Source organism: Triturus cristatus, chromosome 8 (assembly GCF_964204655.1).
Source record: "Triturus cristatus chromosome 8, aTriCri1.1, whole genome shotgun sequence".
In the NCBI taxonomy this organism is placed as follows: Eukaryota; Metazoa; Chordata; class Amphibia; order Caudata; family Salamandridae; genus Triturus; species Triturus cristatus.
This window is the reverse complement of record NC_140591.1, coordinates 1,032,152,904-1,032,167,715: the sequence shown is the minus strand read 5'-3', so window position 1 is coordinate 1,032,167,715 and position 14,812 is coordinate 1,032,152,904. Positions and strand designations below refer to the sequence as shown.

Genomic DNA, 14,812 nt, shown 5'->3' with positions numbered 1-14,812 from the left:
TTGTGTAGTGTAGTGGGCTGTGCTGGGGATAGATTTAGGGTTTAGGGTAGTGCAGTGGTGTTTGGGTAGTGTACGGAGTCATGCTGGTGGTAGCGTTTTAGGGTTTAGGGTAGTGCAGTTATGTTTGGGTAGTGTAGGGTGTTGTGCTGGGTTAGTGTTTTAGGGTTTAGGGTAGTGCAGTGGTGTTTGGGTAGTGGAGGGGGTAGTGTTTTAGGGTTTAGGGTAGTGCGCCCAACCAGCCACAATATCCGTGGACAAAGGGGATCCTGACTCTTTTGAACGCTCCGCCAATTGAATAATTTGGGTCAAGGGCCCTACCACGACCAAGACCTATCAATTCCTTTCTTGAGATCCCTCATACACTTGGAGAAAAAGGTACATAGTTTCTCATCAATTTCAGGCGTGTGTGCCACCTTCCCCTTCAGTGAGGGCCTGGGGCATTTTCCCCTCATCCTTTTCCTGACCTCTCTTTCAAGGAGTTGATGGATTTTTTCCCCACCGCACACTCTGCCACTGTGGTGTCAGGGGTCCACTTCGCCGACCTAGGATGGGAAATTTGGGTACAAAAGGGGGTGGTGATGGACGGAGCATCAGAACCAATCAAACACTCACACCCAGTCAACAGATCTGGGTCTGATCCATCACCGTTCTTTAGCCCACTCTGCCACCCCAGTTCAGACATGGCGATATGCAAATCAGTCTGACCCTGTGCCTCATGGGAACAGTACAGCCCGAACTGCCAAGCCATGCCTTCCCTGGACCGGAAACAAGCTTCCTAGGACCGGTTTCTGGCATTTCAGCCGTCTTCAGCCAGGCTTGCTTGAATCCAGTGGCAAAGTGAGCAAGGGACTCAACGTCTGAGCATACCCTGCCAACTTATGGCGAACAAAGCGGTACAAAAGGGGGTGGTGATGGACGGAGCATCAGAACCAATCAAACACTCACACCCAGTCAACAGATCTGGGTCTGATCCATCACCGTTCTTTAGCCCACTCTGCCACCCCAGTTCAGACATGGCGATATGCAAATCAGTCTGACCCTGTGCCTCATGGGAACAGTACAGCCCGAACTGCCAAGCCATGCCTTCCCTGGACCGGAAACAAGCTTCCTAGGACCGGTTTCTGGCATTTCAGCCGTCTTCAGCCAGGCTTGCTTGAATCCAGTGGCAAAGTGAGCAAGGGACTCAACGTCTGAGCATACCCTGCCAACTTATGGCGAACAAAGCGGTACAAAAGGGGGTGGTGATGGACGGAGCATCAGAACCAATCAAACACTCACACCCAGTCAACAGATCTGGGTCTGATCCATCACCGTTCTTTAGCCCACTCTGCCACCCCAGTTCAGACATGGCGATATGCAAATCAGTCTGACCCTGTGCCTCATGGGAACAGTACAGCCCGAACTGCCAAGCCATGCCTTCCCTGGACCGGAAACAAGCTTCCTAGGACCGAAATTTGGGTAGGCTCAAACATGTCCGGGTGGACCCCGTCCCCAACCCGGGACTGAGAGGAGTGGGAATCTGGATGCCAGGGACGCCCCGAGTCCTTATCCTCATCGGAGGGGAAATCTTCCTCCGATACACCCTCTCCCTCTAAGGGAATACCACCTTTGGGGTCTACAATAGTGGTGACAGTGTCGCAATTTTCTCTGGACTCGTCCTCCTCCTGGCAGGGTGCATGTTTTAGTGTTCGCGCATTCTTGAGGAAGGTCTCCGTAAGTTTATCAAATCCTTCCAAGTGCCCCGCATTATGCTTAACGGCCCTTTTATTCCCCATCTGGGAGCTACTGGGACCCGCCACCACCAGATCTGGGTCACTGAACACCCCAGGGATGCTTTTCACCAGCTTATCAACCTGATACCTAAGAGGAACCAGCGCCCTAGAAATAGCCAGAAAGAGGGCTTGGTCCACTGCTGGAGGGAGAAGTTGGGGGGCCATTCCTCCTCCACTTCCTGGTAGGAGGAGTAAAAATGTTCTTCTGGAGAAGACATGATAGCAGAGGGTGTGAGCATAGAACAAATGCCCTTAAAATCCTAAACTGGGGTGGCATGGTGAGCAAAAGAATGATGGATTTAACCCAGATGTCTTGACTGGGGGTGAATGTTTTGATTTGTTCTGCATTCCGTCCATCAATTGTGTGTCTTTTGCTTTCTCACCCTAAGTGCGCCAGGTATGCTCAGACGTGAGTCCTTGGCTCACTGTGCCACTGGAATCAAGCTATCCTGGCTGAAGAGGGGTGAAACCCCGAAACCGGTCCTAGGATGCTTGTTTCCGGTCCAGGGAGGACCTAGCTTGGCAGTTCGGGCTGGACTGTTCCCAAGAGGCACAGGGTCAAGACTGATTTGCATATAGCCAGGTCTAAACTGGGGTGGCATGGTGAGCAAAAGAATGATGGATTTAACCCAACTCTCTTGACTGGGGTGAAGGTTTTGATTTGCTCTGCATTCCTTCCATCAATTGTGTGTCTTTTGCTTTCTCGCCCTGAGTGCGGCAGGTATGCTCAGACGTGAGTCCTGGGCTCACTGTGCCACTGAAATCAAGCTATCCTGGCTGAAGAGGGGTGAAACCCCGAAACCGGTCCTAGGATGCTTGTTTCCGGTCCAGGGAGGACCTGGCTTAGCAGTTCTGGCTGGACTGTTCCCATGACGCACAGGGTCAAGACTGATTTGCATATAGCCAGGTCTAAACTGGGGTGACATGGTGAGCAAAAGAATGATGGATTTAACCCAGATCTCTTGACTGGGGGTGAATGTTTTGATTTGTTCTGCATTCCGTCCATCAATTGTGTGTCTTTTGCTTAAAATCCTTAAGGCAGCCCCCTCGCCGGTGCTCCAACAGCTGGTCTTTCCCTGAAGCTGTTATAAGAATGGACTGAGGCGCAATACAATTACCACCAACAGGTGGCGCTGGCCACTAACGTGGCCATGTGGGGAAATCACCACGTAGCAGTGTCAAAATTAGGCAAGGGTTGGTCGGTAATCAAGCGGACACTAAAGGAATGACCGGATTCCCAAATGCACGTAAAGACCAGCGGGAGCGCTCGACGGAGCTGCCTCGCTCGGACCAGATGCGCCTGACAGGATCTCACCGCACGCAGAGCACACAGCGGGAGAAGCTACGAGGGGGAGAGCGCTCTCGGGCAAGAGCCTGCTGCGCAGGGAATATGAAACAATATCAAGGCAATAATGCTAATAACGTGCACAAGAAACCGCTATACAAACAGCAACAACGTCAGGTTAAGCCAAGAATGGAAGGAATGCACTTAACTGACGAGCAGTGAAGAAAGATGAAGCGGAAGGGACGTCACGATATTATATACTATGGACTGTGATATGATTGGACTATAGTTGCCTTGGAGACTACCTCCCTAATGGTTCATGGGTTGTGTAGTCTTTTGTTTAATGATTGTTGTGTTACGTTTTCTTTGAACTGCTATGCAAATAAAGTGAGGAAAGATATGCATATTCCTCACCTCCGTCCTGGCATAGAATTAAATAAACTTTATTCGATCTGATTTAGAAACATAGATCATAAAAGTGTACATAATAACAGTAAATCCTCTTTCCTAATACAGTACAGTGAGAATTAATTAAAACCAGTAGGCAAATACGGGTGTTACAAAGCCCGGTTCAGAGCAACTTCAGGTTAACAGAATCATAAAGTTCAATGTTTCGCAAGATCAATCTCATGTACTTCGTGCAAAATACGCAATAAGGGGTCCAAGTAAGATGTAACGCTCCAATACCTGACCAGTCTGCACTATATAAAACTGCAGAAAAACTAAAAATAAAAAGTGTTTTGCACACTTCTGTCATTGGGCTATTTGTGGGCTACATCTGGGCTCTTTTTTCTTGGTGGCCATATTGGGAGATTTATTTGTTATGAAGTTTCCTAATTTCCTCATTTACTGTAGTCTCCTCAGTAGGAAATGCTTTCAGTTTTTTACTTTGATTCCATCAAGAAGGCATTCAGATGTGTCACACATTTGCCATAAATTCAGAATGTTAGCACTCTTGTTGTTCATTAGATCACTGAAGTAAAGCTACTGCTCACCAGGGAGTTAACTTGAAGTCTTCTGCTGGTATTGAAAGTGATTGTTTCAGTCTGCATGTCAGAATTTTCTCATGAAATAGAAGAGGATTTGAGATCTCACTTAAAACATGCCCTAAAGTTTCTTTCTGCATCCCTAACCATAATTTCTGTGGCAAAATGAACCCCCTCATTTTGTTCCTTTTTAAATTAAATGTTTTAAGTGTTACCAGTCTATTCCAATCAAGCTGGCTTCAGGTACGCCATCATTTTGTCATAAGTAAGACTGTTAGCTCTCTAGTTGTTCTTTAGAACACTCTGGGAAGCTGCAGTAGAACACAAAGGCATCAACTGACAGGCTGCTCCTGTTGAAATATAACAGGAAGATATTTGAGATCTCACTTAAAACATGTCGTAATTTTTCTTTCTACAGCACTAACCATAATTTCTATGACAAAAGGAACCCCCTCATTTTGTTCCTTTTTAAATTAAATGTTTTAAGAGTTACCAGTTCATTCCAATCAAGATGGATTCAGGTGTGCCATAACTTAAGTCATAAGTAAGGCTGTTAGCGCTCTCGTTGTTCTTTAGAACACTCTGGGAAGCTGCAGTAGAACACAAAGGAATCAACTGATAGGATGCTCCTGTTGAAATATAACAGGAAGATATTTGAGATCACACTTGAAACATGTCCTAATTTTTCTTTCTACAGCACTAACCATAATTTCCATGACAAAATGAACCCCATCATTTTTTTCCTTTTTAAATTAAATGTTTTAAGTGTTACCAGTTTATTCCAATCAAGATGGCTTCAGGTGTGCCATACGTTTGTCATAAGTAAGGTTGTTAGTGCTCTAGTTGTTCTTTAGAACACTCTGGGTAGCTGCAGTAGAACACAAAGGCATCAACTGACAGGCTGCTCCTGTTGAAATATAACAGGAAGATAGTTGAGATCTCACTTAAAACATGTCCCTATTTTTGTTTCTACAGCACTAACCATAATTTCTATCACAAAATGAACCCCCTCATTTTGTTCCTTTTTAAATTAAATGTTTTAAGAGTTACCAGTTTATTCCAATCAAGATGGCTTCAGGTGTGCCATAATTTTGTCTTAAGTAAGACTGTTAGCGCTCTAGTTGTTCTTTAGAACACTATGGGAAACTGCAGTAGAACACAAAGGCATCAACTGACTGTCTCTGCCCTTGTTGGATGTACATGATTTACTGAGAATGACAGACTTCATTCTCACATGACTGAGAAAGATAATGTGAATTTACAGAAAATATGCTCTCATTTTAGCTTCAGTTTTTTCTCAAATATGATTCATGATATTCCAACAGAAGGTTTTTCACCGGGTAAAATCACCTTAGAACACACCACAATTCCTGAAATTTGTAAGGTACCATAAACAATTGAATTCTAATGTAACTAAAGTCTGTTATAACCCTTTTTAGTTCTCCTTTTGGTAACCTTCAAAATCTTCGATTCACTACCCCAAAACGTTTAAGATAGGAGCTGACCGGAGCGCCCCACGAGTTTTGAAAATTTCGCGAAGATTCGTCAATTGACGCCAAAGTTATTGGGGAAAGAATGTTATAATTTTCCTATGGATAATAGGTCCTACCTATAACTACCTACTGGCAACCGCCAGTAGGTAATATATATATATATATATATATTCACTTAAAAAACCAAAGGTTTCACACATGTTATAGTTAGCTGGACATTTCACTCGTGAAAAACCATTGAAATTCCCCCGTTATAGTTAGTGCAGGCAACTATAACTCACGCGACCGCAATCCTCTGCTGATGACGTCAGATATTACATCACTGTATTTAAACACTTATTTACCCATGTCTTCTTCCATTAATTTTTAGCTATACATATATTACAAATATTTTGTTTCAGAAAGACACATATGTCATCAGTGATGTAATATCTGACGTCATCAGCAGAGGATTGCGGTCGCGTTTCACGCGCTTCACGCACCGTGCGCGAAGCAAGTTTTGGGATAATAAATATCACGGCGGCTTCGGCCGTGGAGGGATCGCGCTGCCTGAAAGTGTTACAGGAACCAACAGAGAGGTAACGTTCCTCTTTGATCGGCACCAGCGGGGAGCATTATTGACATTGCACAATCTCATCCGGGAGCCTAATGGAGGGCTTTAAATGAATCCTGAAATGTCATGTAAGAACGGAACCCACTTGAGGGGAGTGAAATGGCCCAAAACTACATATCCCAGCAGGCACTGGTGAAAATTTAACTCTATTTTAAGAGAAGACCAATGGTGGTCGTGAATAAGCATGCTGGGAAGATGTGGCACAAACGAACTGTCTTGCGTGAGGCCTCTGATGAGAAGCGAATGGGCTTCGAAACGCGCGTCAGGCCAAAGGATTAAACACTGTGATGGGAAACTGCAATGAGCTATACAAGGCTTTGTGAGCCGCCTGCGGGTGAGTTGCGGCCTCAAATCTGAGCAAGTTTTGGGATAATAAATATCACGGCGGCTTCGGCCGTGGAGGGATCGCGCTGCCTGAAAGTGTTACAGGAACCAACAGAGAGGTAACGTTCCTCTTTGATCGGCACCAGCGGGGAGCATTATTGACATTGCACAATCTCATCCGGGAGCCTAATGGAGGGCTTTAAATGAATCCTGAAATGTCATGCAAGAACGGAACCCACTTGAGGGGAGTGAAATGGCCCAAAACTACACATCCCAGCAGGCACTGGTGAAAATTGAACTCTAGTTCAAGAGAAGACCAATGGTGGTCGTGAAAAAGCATGCTGGGAAGATGTGGCACAAACGAACTGTCTTGCGTGAGGCCTCTGATGAGAAGCGAATGGGCTTCGAAACGCGCGTCAGGCCAAAGGATTAAACACTGTGATGGGAAACTGCAATGAGCTATACAAGGCTTTGTGAGCCGCCTGCGGGTGAGTTGCGGCCTCAAATCTGAGCAAGTTTTGGGATAATATATATAAATATATATATATATATATGATGTCATAGGAGATGTCATCAGTGATGTCATCAGTGATGTCACTGACCATGTCATGAGTGATGTAATATGTGACGTCATTAGCAGTGCATTGCTGAACTAACTATAACGGGGGAATTTCTAGGGTTTCGTACGAGGGAAATGTCCAGCTAACTATAACGCCCCTGAAACCTATGGTTTTTTCAGTGAATTTCTAAGGTTTTTTAAATGCCAATTCCTAACTATAACGCCCCTGAAACCTATGTTTTTTTCAGTGAATTTGAAAGGTTTTTTAAATGCTAATTCCTAACTATATCAGGCCCGAAACCTATGGTTTTTTCAGTGAATTTCAAAGGTTTTTGTAAATGACAATTTTTAATGTATGAATTGTTATACTGATTTTTTTGATACTGATTTACTACATTTTTAAAACTATTTAATTTTAGATATATTTTTTTAATTACATTATAATTACATTATACATTACAATACAAAATATACTTTCTCAGAATGAATTACTTTAGTTTAAATACTTGGCAAATAGGCAACAGACTTTTAAGTACAGTAGTTACAGTTGTTGCAATGGGCAACACAATTTCAAACACAAAGCAACATTGAGCTCAATGTGAATTTCTAATTAAATGCAATTAGTTACTTTATGGATTACTTTTCTAACCACAGGACTGGATCCTAGATTCAGTCCTTGGACATCTCCTGTAAACAGTTGAGTAAAATCGCTTTGGTTACAGTAGTTTTAAGTTTTAAGGAATATTATTGTATTTTAAATCACCAATGTTATCCTATGGCAGAAAATTCACTAAGCAGGTAAGTAGTGTTATCGTTACTTTTTCTTTCTCAGTGGTGGATCCTGGATCCAGCACTTGCCAACCTCCTGTAAACAGTTGAAAGAATGTGTTTAAGTCATACAGACGATTTTTTAGGAATATTTTTAGTTTGTGAAAATAGACACTTTGAAACTTTTCTGGTGAAAACCACACATTGGATTCCTATTGAAGGAAATACAAGTTACTGGTAAGTACGCTTAGAATTACTTTTCTGGGTCAGTGCTGGGCTAAAAGATGCAGCCCTGGGTTCTCTCCTGATAACAGGTGAGTAAATCGGAATTTGTAGTTCGGCTGATTTTAGAGGAATATTTTTAGTTTGTGAAAATAGACACTTAGAAACTTTTCTGGTGAAAATCACAGAATGGATTTCTATGGAAGAAAATACAAGTTACTGGTAAGTACGCTTAGAATTACTTTTCAGGGTCAATGCTCGGCTAAAAGATGCAGCACTGGGTCCTCTCCTGATAACAGCTGAGTAAATCGGAATTCGTAGTTCGGCTGATTTTACAGGAATATTTGTACAATGGTGAAGGAAGAGGGCGGGGCCTGAGGTGACGTGTGCAAACACACCCTGTGGCGTGTTTTAAGTTGGGGAATTAATTCCTCTTCAATCTTGAGGTCCCCTGGGGGCCAACTAGCCCACCAGATACCCCCAGTATGCGCCAGGGAGCTGCATTGCAGAGAGGTGTTCAGAGGCCACGCCCCTTTTTACAACACTCTGCAACGCAGCTCCGTGGCGCTTACTGGAGGTACCTGGTGGGCTAGTTGGTCCCCAGAGACCCTCAAGATTGAAGAGGAATTAATTTCCCAACTTAAAACGTGCCACAGGGCGTGTTTGCACACACATCACCTCAGGCCCCGCCCCCTACCTTCACCACTGTGCAAACGCGCCCTGTGGGTTGTTTTAAGTTGGGGGATTAAGTCTCCTTGAATCCTGAGCTTCCCTAGCGGCCAACTAGCCCACCAGGTACCTCCAGTATGCACCAGGGAGCTGCGTTGCAGAGAGGTGTTAAGAGGCCACCCCCCTTTTTACAACACTCTGCAACACAGCTCTGTGGTGCTTAGTGGAGGTACCAGGTGGGCTAGTTGTACCCTAGGGGACCTCTGGATTGAAGAGGAATGAATTCCCCAACTATAAACGCGCCACAGGGCGTGTTTGCACAGTATCACCTCAGGCCCCGCCCCCTACCTTCACCACTGTGCAAACGCACCTGTGGTGCATTTTAAGTTGGGAGATGAACTCCCCTTGAATCCTGAGGTCCCCTGGGGTCCAACTAGCTCCCCAGGTTCCTCTATTAAGCGCCACAGAGCTGTGTTGCAGAGAGGTGTAAAAAGGGGCGTGGCCTCAGAACACCTCTCTGCAACGCAGCCCCCTGGTGCATACTGGAGGTTCCTGGTGGGCTAGTTGGCCCCCAGGGACCCCCAGTATTGAAGGGGAATTTGTTCCTCCTCTGCAAACGTGCCAGGGGGCGAGTTTGCAGAGTGATGAAAGGAGGGGGCGTGGCCTCCTCCCCGATCCCGTTTTTTAAAAATTAAATTCTTTTTAAGAAGGGGGGCTGTGTAGCCCCCCTTCTTTTTCTTGTTTTTTGGCCCTGGGGACCACATCCCCCAGGGCCTGCCCCCTAATTTTTAATTTTTTTTATACTGTGGAAGTGGGCCGCGTGGCCCCCCTCCCGAGGCCTTAATCTGCCCCGGGGACCCAATCCACCGGGGCATGGGCCTTTTTATAAAAAATAAAAGAAACATATTTTTAGGGAGGGGGGCTGCGTAGCCCCCCTCCTGTGTCCACTTAAGGCCCCGGGGACCCCATCCCCCAGGGCTGCTTTAAAAAAAAAATTTAGGAGGGGGGGCCGCATGGCACCCCTCCCGGGCCACTTATGGCCCCGGGGACACCATCCCCCAGGTCCTGGCCATCTCGTTGGGGACCGTGGGGGGGTCCCAATCCCCCCACGGTCCCAGCCGGCTCCCCGCTTCCTGCGGGAGCCGGCATTGCTTTTCAGCATGGGGTGCAGCTAACATGCTGCTCCCCATGTGGAAAAGCAATCAGCTTTGCTATTTGGAAGAGAGAGCAGGGGGCATATGTATCAACATCTCCATTTGCGATTCTCAAATAGCGATTTTTAGAGAATCGCTATTTGAGAATTGCAAAACGGGATGTATGCGATTTCTTAAAATTCCTTAATTGCAATTAGCAAATTGCGAAATCGCAATTAAGGAATACCTTCCCATTCATTCCTATGGGCCAGGAGGCCCATAGCAATGAATGGGAAGTCCTTCTCAATTTGCGAATCCCTACTTGCTAATCGCAAATTGAGAATAAGTTTAAAGGTGCAAGGGTGTCATGATGACACCCTGATGCACCCCTGAAATCAGCATCTGTGCACATATGGCGCACATATATGCCCTGAGGGCATGTATGTGCACCACATGGCACTTTGAAATATGCAAAAAGTGCATATTTAAAAGAAATCGCAATTTACCACCAACTTGAAGTTGGTGGTAATTTGCGATTTCTTAAGGAGAAATCGCACAACTTGGGTGCGTGTTACATTGCATTTATGAAATCGCAATTTGCGATTTCTTAAATGCTTACGCAAACTTAAGAAATCGCAAATTTAGCGATTCCTTAAGATTGCGAGGCTGAAATGCCTCATACATCTCCTTTTGCGATTTTGTATTTGCAAATGCTGTTTTTTTGCGATTCGCAGCGTTTGTGAATACAAAATCAGTTGATACATATGCCCCCAGGTTTCCTGCTCTCTCTTCCAAATAGCAAAGCAGTTTGCAATGACAGGGTGGGAGCCGCGAGGCTCCCGCCCTGTCATTGCAAACGGCAGTGTCCCGGGGCTGGGCACTCCGGGACACTGCAGGATCCGGTCCTGGGGGGTGGCGGTCCCCAGGGCCATCGAGGGCTCCAGGAGGGGGGCCGCGTGGCCCCCCTCCCACCTCTTTCAAAGCCCCGGGGGGTGGTGGTCCCCGGGGCTGGGGGGTCCCTCAAGGACCCCCCATTTTACATATTTAGATCCCCGGGGAGGTGCCGGTCCCTGGGTTGTGTGGGGGGGCTTGAGTCGCCCCACACAGGATATAATTTTTTTTAAAAACCCCGGGGGTTGGCGGTCCCCGGGGCCGCGGGGGGCCGTGAGCCCCCCATTCACTTTTTAAGCCCCACGGGGTGGCGGTCCCCGGGGCTGTGGGGGCCTGACAGCCCCCCAACAAACAAATTGAAGCCCCGGGGGGTGGCAGTCCCCGGGGAGAGGGGCCCCCCATGGTAATACCATATTGCCCCCGGGACTTGGCCCCCCGGGGGCTAAATCAAAACAAAGCACGGGAGCCCGCGCTTCGTTTTTTTATTTCGTTAGCGGGATGCGCGTACCCTACGCGCATCCCGCGATTTAAAAAAATAAATGATAATTTTGGGGCCTTGGGGGTCCTTGTGGGGCCCCCTGAGCAGGCCTAGGGGGTCAGGGTGTTTCTACCCTGCCCCCTTGTCGCGTTTTGCGCCTTTTTTTCGGTTTTCTTGTCACAAGATGGCTGCCAACACTTCCTGATTCAGAGTGTTGGCAGCCAATTAGCATTCAGCTCGTGCTCAGGAGGGTTCGAGGAGGAACGGATTTACACCATTTAAGCAAAAGGCACGAGTCTGAACTGAGGACTACCTCTTTGCCAAATTTGGTGTAATTCCGTTCAGCAGTTCGGGCTGTAGCTGTGACAACAGATCCTATGGGAAATTGCATGGGGAGAACGCGTTTTGGGACCCCCCTTTTTTCTCGGCCCTCGCTTGACGAATCACCTCGAAACTTTCAGGGTAGGAGCGGAGCTGGCCAAAAGTTTGGAAAATTTCGCGAAGATTCGTCAATCGCCGCTAGACTTATTGGGAATAGAATGTTGCGGATTTCGTATTGAAAATAGGTCCTAACTATAACTATCTACTGGCGATCGCCAGTAGATAATATATAAAAAACAAAGCATTCAGATTATGAAAAGCACATTCAAGAAATTTCCTTAGCACATGGCTCTAGGGTACATGACCCTGAGTGACAGCTTAAGTCTCTAAGTACAGCAAAGTACTAAGAAGAAATAGTGTTCAATCGAATGATCGAGTACCAATGTAAATAATTTACTACCATGCATACTGTGGTCTCATTTCGTTGCAGCCTATGGGCAGTTAAACAGTGTCTTGTGACAAGCTTTCTGCAGATAGGTGCAATCCACCTTTTCCTAGGGTGGACACAGCCTAGGCAACAAAAGATATAATGCAGGAGGGTCTCATCTGCCTGTAGGGAGACCGGGCACATAGTGCCCTGGCCGGGCTAGCACTTTCATTTCTGATGAAAGGACATCACAAGAAAGGGTGCCAATCTGAAACTGAAGGTAAAATTTCCTGGCTAGGGGTACGGAGATGCAGTTTAGAAATACTTCAAGCCTACAGTGTAACTTGAGATCCATAAAATCGACAGTGAGTGGACCTCCACTTTTATCACGTACCTCTGTATCCCACACATAAGCCCAATACAGATCTTTTAACTGGTCCTTTGAGAATTGGCACCTAGGGAGCTCCGTGCCCCAGGAAGCTTCTAGGCTCAACTGACAATAAATTGACTTAAGAGAAGTTAGTCACTTGATCTCATTGCCCTTATTTAGAGCCACTATCTCTTTGAAGGCACAATAATACCTATCTAAGGCCGGAGTGGACCTCAGTCTCCACCAGTATCCAAGTCTGACCTTATTTAAATTGTTTTTACACCTGCATCTCAATGCAATAGTAGAGTGGTTGTACTCTTGGGTAAGGTAAAAACTGATCTTGAAAAGCAGTTTTTTCCAGTAGACAGAGTTACAAGCCCCATGCAGCCCCATATTTCAGCTCCATATAGGGCACTTCCTACTGCCTTCAATTTATATATTTTGAGAGCTGGTGATATCTGCCTAGTTTTGGAGGAGTGATTTAGTCTTAGTACTCTTGTGGCATAGTGTGACAAGCTAAGGGCACTTTTCCTAATTTGTTGAGCCAAGACATTTTAGAGGAGAACCTAATACCCAATCAAATTCGATCACCCTTTAAAAACTAGTACCATCCAATAGGATGGACACTCTATAGGTCCTGTGGGGGTTATGGTCATGAAAGTGGTATTTCCCAGGTCAATCACTAGACCCTTTTCCCTACAGAAGTCTGCAAACCTATCCATCAGGGTCTACAGGCCCTTTGGAGACCTAGAAACCAACATATCGCCCGTGAATAGCAATATCGGTGTTCTATAGTCAGTTATCATTGGAGTGTCACCCTTTCACTGCTCCATGGTGGCTACGACATCATTCAGGTACAACGAGTAGAGGTGGGGCCTAATACATAGCCATGGTGCACCCTAAGTCTGACCTTGATCTGGTTAGTAGGCTCTCCTTGCTGCCCCCACTGTACTTGCGCGAAGTTGTCCGAGTGCAAGCGTATTAAGACATTGAGTAGTGGACCACTGTCTTCCAATAAATGGTCATAAATTTGAACACTTGGTCTATAGTGCTGAAGTGTTTTCTGAACCCTGCCTGGAGTTAGGAGAGGGTGTCAATCTCTTCTATCCACGTTTCAAGCAAAAGCTAAATCTGTCTGGCAAATATTTTTGGGGAGACATCTAGAAGACTGATTGGCCTGTAATTAAGTGGGGTGCCCTTTGGTCCCTTTAGTCTTACTATATAGCTGCAGATCACCCACAATTTTTTGAAGTCATTGCACTTCACCAAACACTCATGCACCCACAGCTTTCTGAAACTTTTCAGTTTGAACAAACCAAGTGACAATGGTCTACTCAGAGAAACCTTGGGCCAGATATACGTAGCTTTTTTGAGGCCGCAGATGACCTGATTTGCAGAATTGGGCAGTTTGCAACTTCAAAAAAGCATTTTATATGTACAAATGCCAAATTTGTAATTCAGTAACCTATTACCGAATTGCACATTGGGTTTGCGATTCGGTATTAGGAGAGGGTGTGTTTAGGGCATCCCTTTTTTAATAGCGACTCGCAGTGGTATGTGTGAATGTTTCGCGATCGAAATACTGTCAGAAAACATTAGCATTTTACCTCCTACTTAAAGTAATGGGTCACAAACCGAGACCTAACTCATGAATACTAATGAGGTAGGTCTATTTGCCCACTGGGAATCACAAAACGTGGGAAACACATATTCGTGCATGGGTGTTTGTGATTCCCAAATAGCAAATTGCAAAAATTCTGTATTTGTTAATCACAAAACCAAACCTATGTACATCTGGCCCCTTGTCTTGAAAATTGCACCAACATTTTCAACTGTATGCCAAAATCAGTCTCCAAGTTAGAACATTTGCATCAAATCTGCTAGACATTACCCATTGCCAAATCTATTGACAAATGCAGTAACATGTTCTATGGTGTTTTTACATGCTGTTTTGTAAATCGTTCAGTAGGCTGATTTGTTCCCAATGTTAAAGCGTGCATGAGGCATAGTTTACTGTTGATTTTCCCATTTATTATGTGTGATACTGATTTGAAGCAATGTCTTTTTATAGAAACTCTGCTAACATTGTTAAATTTTCATTTCTCGAAATGCTATCTTATTTTTAAAGGACGCATCCTGGAATTCTTAGCTGAGCGGAATCTAGACCACCAGACTTTTGTGTATTTCACCTCTGACAATGGAGCTCACCTTGAAGAAACCTCTGCCTATGGGGAAATCCACAGAGGCTGGAATGGAATTTATAAGGGTAAGCATTGATTGAATTGTAAAATGAAATGACTGATTGGAATGTGTAGGTATTTGACCGCGTGTTTAGATTCAGCGGCAGACCCTCCATTAGGGCTGCCAGTGCCGCAAAAGGGGAAAAATTAAATAGTAATAAAATGAATTTATTTCCATTTAATTTTTCCCTTTCCCGAGCCCGAGCCGTGTTTTGGGTGTGGGGCCACTGCTGCTGACTGGCAGCAGGGGAGTGGTGTTCA

General features: G+C 45.5%; 1 protein-coding gene across 1 annotated transcript in view; it reads left to right on the top strand.

Annotated features, from left to right (window-relative positions):
• The window catches only part of STS (steroid sulfatase), a 2,058,867-nt gene that overhangs the window by 1,120,905 nt on the left and 923,150 nt on the right, over positions 1-14,812 (top strand). The window contains exon 7 of the mRNA XM_085622589.1: positions 14,440-14,577. Coding sequence (XP_085478715.1) covers positions 14,440-14,577 — 138 coding nt within the window. The remainder of the gene's footprint in view (positions 1-14,439; positions 14,578-14,812) is intronic.